The sequence below is a fragment of the Chamaea fasciata genome, unplaced genomic scaffold (genome assembly GCF_029207755.1).
Source record: "Chamaea fasciata isolate MVZ Bird 193981 ecotype frontalis unplaced genomic scaffold, bChaFas1.0.hap1 SCAF_8, whole genome shotgun sequence".
In the NCBI taxonomy this organism is placed as follows: domain Eukaryota; kingdom Metazoa; phylum Chordata; class Aves; order Passeriformes; family Sylviidae; genus Chamaea; species Chamaea fasciata.
In genome coordinates, this window is record NW_027094093.1 from 11,109,496 (window position 1) to 11,118,031 (window position 8,536).

Below are 8,536 nucleotides of genomic sequence, written 5' to 3' on the forward strand. Positions count from 1 at the left end.
GCATTTTAAGACCAAACTATTCTCACACACTACTTCTGTAACAGATATGCTTCCAAGACTCCATCATTGCTCATTTCAAGTGTGTTTTTCCTTTTAATCTTTGTCTGCTACACTACATCACCAACCTAGAATAGGTATACATATTATAAATGCATAATGTAATCACATTTTAAATTTGAAACACCTGTCAAAGTCAAAACAAGCCATTTAGAAAATATAAACAACTCTAATGATCTCTGAAATTTTGAATGATTTCCAATATGCTTTTTCCTCTACTACCTTCCTTGGCAACTAATGTAAAAGATATCACTAACTCTTGTAATAACAATAGCTTCCTGTTTCAGCAAGTCTTCAATTTTGCAGAGGAAGTTAAACACAAAAAGAACCAGAACTGTAAGTGCATTCCAGTAGAAGTTTACTGTAACTACACAATGTTTTCAAAAGTCGTGCCAAGTAAATATTTATTATAGTTCCTATACATGTATTTTTTTGTTAAAGAATGAAAAGAACAAATTCTTTTTAGGTACTTAAATCAGAAAAAAACATAAAACTTCACATATCATGCAAGTATTTTATAACGAGTGACCAAACTTGGGCCTGATTCTGCTTTCAATAAGGACTTCCGAAGCTTTACAGGGATACTTAGTCCTACACTACAAAAAGTATCTCTTTTCTCACTTGGAGAAAAGTTCTGTAGCTTCTATAAAATAAACGCAAAACTAAAACCACAACCGCTAAATGTAACTTACATGTACGATAGAAACAAAAATCTGAGAGAAGTTGGAAAAAACCTCCATTACCTTTTCTAGCAGTTCTTTCACTACTTCATTTGTCAGTGTTTCATATGTTAAAGGACATTCCTCAATCACCAGCCTGGGGTGCCTTTGTCCTCTGGGTGCTGCGTGCTTCTGGCTAGAACACAGAAAGAAAGCAGTCTTTGTCAGGAGTTTGCTGCTAACTTGAGCAAATGCTTGCATACAGAATTCTTTTCTTTAGGAATAGTTATGAATGAAATCCTGACAATGCTTCTTCATACATTTTAGAACTCAGTGGGTTTTGGTGTTTTGTACTGTTTCTTACACGAAGTGGCAGGTACTGTGTGTTTCAATGCCAGGATAAGAATATTAATATTTAACAGGAATTTCATCTCAAGACCATGTAGAGAAGTACTTTGGAAACTGAGCTTTTCTGACAAACAGCTCAGCCTTTGTAATAAATAAATAAATAAATAAATGCAAAAATATCTGACAATACAAACCACACAGATTTAAACTATAAATTTAGCAAGCACAAAGCAGGTTCAGTTTTGTAGAAAACACACCATGAATAGAAATGGTCCTTTTACACTGTTAACATCCTGCTGCTTAGTTTTCTAACTAAAGCAGAGCTGCATCTATGAAATGAAAGAGTGTAGGCAAATACTAGGAATACAATACAAAAACATCTACTGAGGGTTAAATAAAGTTTAAATCGCTCATATTTAAGCTGACTAACTTGCATTTAAAGTTACAGAATTGTACTCATGTTTCACCGATAGCCAGTTGTGTTATTAGTCAGACAATATTTAGTGTATGCCAATAATATAATGGGATTTTGATGCTTCCTTTGTATAATAATTTCATTTTAAAAAGAACATCAATTAGACACATTCAAATATAAAAGTGTACTTTCCAAACAGTAGTTGGAGAATCTATTTGCCTACAGCAAAACCAGCCTTGGTTCACATGGGAAGGAAACTGCAATCTACATCACTTTTCACACACAGGCTACCGAGTCTCATCCTTCACGCCATCAAGGGCCTAAAGGTTCAAACAACAACTTCCAAAGGATGCCACATCTACAGGGATAAGGCAAATTGTGGGAGCTGTGTGCTGGCAGTGTCAGCTCTTGGAAGCCTCAGCTCCAGGGCAAGATTTTGCTTTCTTATTCAACCTTTTGCCCACAGGAACAGCATTCACCTTGTTTGCAGATGAATTTATAGAGGTTAATTTATAAAGTTGTATGAGCAGTATATACTCTGGACAACACTTGTTTAATCAAAGGGTTTGAGAATTTCTCTCAAATGAATCTTTTAGGAAAGCATTAATGGAGTGGCAGCAAGGCAGCTTCCAATTCACACCCTCCCAGCCCTCAAATAAAGGCCAGAACCATTGTGCATCACATAAGGACTCAGGAGAGAAGGGGAAGGTTGACAGCTTCTAATGCTCTAAGAAATCCACTTTTCTAGTTATTCAAAATAAGAACAAGAGGTTATCTTTGCATTCAAAGAAACTAATGAATGGTAACATTGCTTTGTAGGTGTTCTTTAGGATCACATGGTGATTACAATGCAGTAAAAACTGGAGTAATAAACAAGATCATGGATCTGGAACATAAACAAGCCCTTGCCTCTCCCTCAGTGTCAAAGCTAAGCTTTTGTATGACCACTGATCCAGAATGATGTTTTCCTTCTTAATAAGGAAAAACCCCAAACTATCCCTGATAAACTAATTCACAAACTATGTCAGGCATGAGATAGTTTAAAGTAGCATATTACTCTCCTAGTATTTTGGTTAATCTTTAATTTGCTGCAAGTTCTAAGGCAGATGATACTACACTTTGGATTTGAGTTAGGATATTTGCTAAGGCAAAGGAAACATTAGCCTATTGTGTGCTTCGCATTAATTATAAACATTACTAACTGGCTAATTGAATAATTTCAAGTTGCTAAGTTATGAACGCTGAGCAGTCCACTTAGAAACGGCTACAGTAAAGCATCAGTGTATTCAAGTTATCTCACTGTTACCTCAGTTTTAATCGTGAGAGCACCACTCGATACATGTGACTTGCGGGGAAGTTCCTTCTCCGTCCAATTGGCAGCATGATGGGATGAACAGCTCCCACAACATAGCCCTTGCTGTAATATTCTTCCACTTGAGATGCTATATCCAGCACAGAACTGATCTTGATAACTTCTGGATTTGAGGAAGCTAAAAAGCATTAAAAGCAGAAGAGAGGCACATGATACTGTGTACGTCTACAAAAAATTTTGGGTGAGTTCCTTTTATGCAAACCACACTAAACCTATCCCCAGGCATTTACTAAAAAACTACAGTTCTATTTATACAACAAAAAGCACATTCATGGATGATTCAACACTATTCAACTACTTCAAGTACCTATTTTTACAACTTAGTATGATCTGTTTTTAACATACTTGGCAACATTTTCTGTTTGATCAAGGCCTGCCAAGCTGATTTAAAAGCTGTGTTAACATCTAAACACACAATAGAGCGGAACATAACAGAGCAACTATTTGTCTAGCCAAAGCCTTAAACATACTGATGCAGTATCCCTCAACTCTAGTTTTGAGGTAAATTCCCACATAACAGATTTAAGTCTACGACAATTGAATTGTTTCCTTTTTTTTTTTTTTCCCTTAGAAGTGATCTGTGGAGTTAATCAGTCGACATTTTGATAGTCCCAGTTCCTTTTTTCAACAGACTTACACATCACCTAAGTAACTTTGTGCTGTTACTGATTTCAAAGGAGGATCTCTCTCAGCATGTGCAGGCATTTTGCATCAACAGGCAGCACCTGGATAATACATTATTGTTAGGGAAAACTACAGAGATAAAGGAAAAACTTCTTGGAGAACCTTTTTTGAATGGTCCACAGCCTTTGCAGAGAGAAAATGAAAATTTCTCAGTGGTAACAGATAACATATTCTGCTACTGCCAGTCTGATGGGTCACTAATTCCTGTTTCTCTCAAGTATAGCTAGAACTCTAGATGCTCTCAGAAAGCAGAAAATCAATACTCATACACAAACAGCAGCAGAAGAGTAATTATGCCAGCACAGATTTGCCAAAGCTTTCATTCTTTGCACTTAGGAGCTCTGATAACAGAGCAGCCAGGCTGGAAGTCTGCTCCAAGCAGCCTACTTGTCTAGGCTCTGATGGGTCCCTCTTTGCAGAACTTTCTGTGCAGTAAGGCCAGTGCCCATCTGCATTAAAGGATGCCTCAATCAAAACTAAGTGACCTCACAATGCTTTTTCCAAGATACAAACAACTTCGGCATGCTGCCCTGAACATTCCCTTTCAAACCATGCAACTGAAAATAATTAAATACACTAACTCTCTTTTGATTCTGTAATTTTTAAAAATGTATAAAATAAAATAAATGCAATTACATAAATCTCTCATCACTTTGTTGAGTCAATTTCTCGTTGCTACCTTCTCTTGTCTACCTGCATTATAGTGCAGGTTGGCAATAGCAAGGAATTTAAGGACCTAAGACACAGCAAATCACTGCTTGTCTATTCTACTGTTTTAAACTATCATAAACCAGAGACAGGACTCCTTAGTTTGCACCATTTTATTCTAATAAACTGAATTAGAACTCTGCTGATCCATGAGTAGTGTTCTGTAAAGCCTCTCTATACTGCTTTCCCACTATAAAATGAGGATAATATTTGACATACATACACTTATGGAGGGCTTAAAAAAAAAGACCACAAAAACTTCACAAACAATCAGAAACTAGTATTTCAACAACACTCCAATGCTATTTAACACCAATTTCTACTAAAGGGACAAAGGAATGGTGGCCTACTTTGTCTGTCACTGTAAGAGTCTTAACAGAAAAGCCATCAAGAAGAACCAGAATAATTTATACCACAGGAAACACACCCTACCAAAAATTATCACCAACATACATATTTGATGGTTTATTGCTGATAACCCGTAAATTCAACTTATTAAACCAAACTGTCAGTCATCCTCAGTCATAAGGATAGGGCTGTTGCACTTTTTCTTTAAGCAGACAGTGTATGACAGCTCCCTTTTTGTAAACAGATGATATTTTATCATTGGCAAGATCTTCATCCCATGATTCTACTCACTGTAAAAGTGGGAGACATATGTATTGAGAATTAACTGCTCCATAGCCCACAGGCCAAAAAAGCAGGAATGATGCAAAATGATCATCACTTCCTTGATTTTATAAATGTCTTAAACCCTGTTCCATAAAAAAAAATTCCTTCCTGATGTGCTCTCAACAGGTAGCCAAAATACTGTAGCAATAACAACTCCAGGTAACTTTCTAGCTGCATAGTAAGCCTCAGATGCAGGATACTGAAAAGGATGACAAAACAGCTATTTCATACATATTCATACTGGTATTCAGAGTGACAAGAACATGACAGCATGTCATCTTAGTAGGCTGCATCAGTATTTCTTCTTTTCCTAATAGGAGGGTAGTGGATAAAGCATAAGCATTCTGCTTAGCAGAAATATATAAACGATCCCTACTTTCTGGTTAAACTGATTTCAAAAAGTAGCAGCTGTTTGTGTGATGGCGATATGCCTCATGATTGAGACCTTGGAATTTACAGTCACTGACCAGCATTTAAAATTACACTTTAGAGCCCACTGCTCCCTTTTCTTTCTACTATTCCATTCTAACAAGATAAAAGATTGGCTGTAATTTTCTTGTTTGGGATCCCCCTGATAGGCATCATCCTCCATGGAAATCAAAGCTAATCTTTACAGTAGGGATGGGAACATTTTGGGGACCATGAAGGGAGAAGCCAAGGTTCAGTGCACAGCTAATAACTAGTTAAGATGCACAGGGACTCCAGCCAGCAAATTCAGACTACAGCATAGTTGACCTAATCTGCATCATGGCCTGGGAGAGATCAAGGACTGCTCAAAGTTTCCCCAGCAGGCTCATTTCGACTTCACATTGCATATATCTGCTAAAGCACAAGAATAAGGCATATTGAATTGAAGTAACACATTTATGCTTGCTATACTTTTATCTAGATGCAGGATATGGTTTACTGTAAGATCTTAAAATATTAATTAATAATAGTGGCAAGAAATCACTTGGGTACACAGAAGTCTCCTGTGCAGGGGAAGACTTTGCTCCGGAAGTAGGCAAAGCAGAATGAGTGCCATAAACACACAACTTGACAGCAGAGCAAAAACTTTGCTCTGAAGTGATAAGGGGCTCTCACTTAGTTTCATTTAGCCAAAGGATATTCAAATAGCAACAAGTACATGAGCAAGGTAACTGAAGTATAAGGAAAAAAGCTCAATATATTCTTCACAGTACTGGAGCTATTCCCCCATTTCAGAAACACTCAGAATTGAAAAATGCCTCCAAGACAGTATACATACACACTACAGGGTTTTTTTTCTTATTCATCTTAGCTCTAAAAAATAGATACTTCAAAAAGAATTTTAAGGTTATGTACACACATAGCTAGAACCATTCAACAGAAAGATACCTGTGTTTACAAATCCCCTTACTTCCAGTGAGAAAACTATAAAAGAGTGAGGCAATTACCTGAAACTGATCTCAGTTATTTCATTGTTTAATATTCATAATTCCTCTGAAACGAAGCAAGTCTGATTATCAGACAAAGCAACAGAAAATGAATATTTACTGCTGTACTGCTCGGTTATTAAAACAGAGATACACCTTTAATTGCACTTGTTTGATGGGCTTTTACTTAAAAAGTCACAACCACGTTTACAACAAATAATTTATACAACACTACTAGAAACTGTAACTTGAAAACACAGCAAAACTATCTGCAACAGAGGCTATTTAAGAACACCAAATGCTCTTTAGTTTCCAAAAAAATTATCCTTTCCGTATCAGTAGATTAGTAGGTAATCCATGTATGCGTTAGGCAGCCTAGTTTGTATTTCCAACATCTTACTACTACTTACTCAACAGTTTTGTTTCTTCAAAAGGAAAAAGCCAGAGAGAAACTTTTTGTGTAAATAAACAGAACACAGATTTTCAGTACTATAACCTAGCAGAACATATCTTCTATTAGTATCTTGCAGTTTTTTAATTAAAAGACTCCTGTATTTTAAATAAAAATATTACTAGAATTAAAACTAATCAGAAGTCAAGTTTTGTTTATGAAAAAGTTTCTGCAATTGCAGTAAGACCTGCCCTTACACTGTTTCCTTTTATCCAAACCTTCTAGTAACAGCATTTACTTCAAATCCTTGTTATTAAGCATCTCTAGTAGATTGGGTTGTTACAAAATGCAAGTTACTATAAAGTGACTGTAAAACTGAGCTGTCTGTTCTCTGAGGGCAGCCATCTGGGCTTGTTTATGTTTTCAACTTTGTGGAACAGGGAGTCGCTCTGTTAAGAGATGGGAGACCCTCGGGAAGGAAGTATCCCACAGAGCACTGTCTGCCTCTAGCTATGCATACAGATTTTGTTTCATTTCAGTCACAATTTCAAAAGACTATTCAACAACTACAAGTAAAGCATTTGGAAAAAAAAGTAAGATGAGACTCAGGCTCTCACAGAAACATCTACCAAGAGACTGCGGTGGGCGCAAGAGGGGAAGTTACTCCTGATATACAACTAAGGAACAGACTTACTTCTGCATAAAGTAACAAGGACAATGACAGCCTGTTTTCGGAAGTTGAGTGCATTTAAAAAATTGTTATTCAATTAAGGCTCAGGCACAGTGTATTTTCTGAACCGTCACACTGAATTCAGACAACCATTATTCAAAGCGAGTACAGATGGCAGTATCTGACTCATAGGAAACCAGGAAAAATCTCTTAACAGTTTTTAGCCAGCTTCCTTAACGAGGACAGTTGTACAGTTTGGAGGGTTTGGTTGTTAAAAATACTTCAGCAGTTTCCATTGTAATTTTATACAAGTAAGAACCTTCGTCACGATTTGTGTTTCAAAATAAAAGTCTTACATTTTGGCTAGCTTTGATAAAAGCGCCTAAGATTTACTGTAAGTCAAACCAGACAAAACTAAGTTAAACCCTGTCCCTCCTTATTTCAAAATAGTAAAAATACAGCATAAAAAAATACCTTCTAAAGTAAAATCCAGCAATACATATTCATAAGCAGAATCAGTCTTTGTCTCAACTTGTGGTCTCTTCAGTGTAGAGAAGATTTTTCCAGGGCTGCTATCATCTGGGTCTTCCAGCTTTCTCAGTCCGCACCCCATGGCAAGATCTGCAAATGATTAAGTCGCAGGAAAAGGTGGGGGGAGCAGCAAGATGTGTCGCTCTTACTACAGGAGAAAAAAAGGAACCAAATAATTCCCCTCGATTTTTTTTTTTCTATTAGCTGTAAATCCAAACAGAGAAAAAGTCCAGTTCCCAGACCAAAGAGCAAAGGTACTTTCCATTCATTTTTAATATAGAAGCAGTAAGCTCGTGCTGATTTCAAGCTACAAACTTGGTTAGGAGTAGGCTTGATTTCGCAGCAACGTTAGAGCTGCTCCAAACTAGCAGAGATTTTCCATGCCACGTCAATTTACAGCCAGCCCCTATCAGTGCTCTCTTGCAGAGGACACCAATAGTGCTTTGTTTGTCCTTCTAGACTGACCGGGTGAGGGGGGGCAAAGGGGGAAGAAGAACTGAAAAAGAAAGTTAGAGAGAAACTTGTCTGTCATTACTTACCTCCAGAAGTTCCCAAATGCAGCAGAAAGTCAGACAGGAAAAAAGCAAGTTAGTCAGAATGAAAGAATGAGAAAAGAGCCTCAACATGGTTGGAGA

At 37.0% G+C, this 8,536-nt stretch overlaps 1 protein-coding gene across 2 annotated transcripts in view; it reads right to left on the reverse strand.

Moving 5' to 3' along the window:
* RFTN2 (raftlin family member 2) overlaps positions 1-8,536 on the reverse strand; it is a 31,225-nt gene extending 22,689 nt beyond the window's left edge. The window contains exons 1-4 of one of the 2 annotated variants that reach the window (XM_066189642.1): positions 8,441-8,536; positions 7,845-8,049; positions 2,786-2,969; positions 801-912 (exon numbers count right to left, since the gene is read on the reverse strand). In XM_066189642.1, coding sequence (XP_066045739.1) covers positions 801-912; positions 2,786-2,969; positions 7,845-7,983 — 435 coding nt within the window. In that variant the 5' untranslated portion in view covers positions 7,984-8,049; positions 8,441-8,536. Of the gene's footprint in view, positions 1-800; positions 913-2,785; positions 2,970-7,844; positions 8,309-8,440 lie in introns of those variants that run through there. The other variant, XM_066189643.1, reaches the window with a different exon arrangement.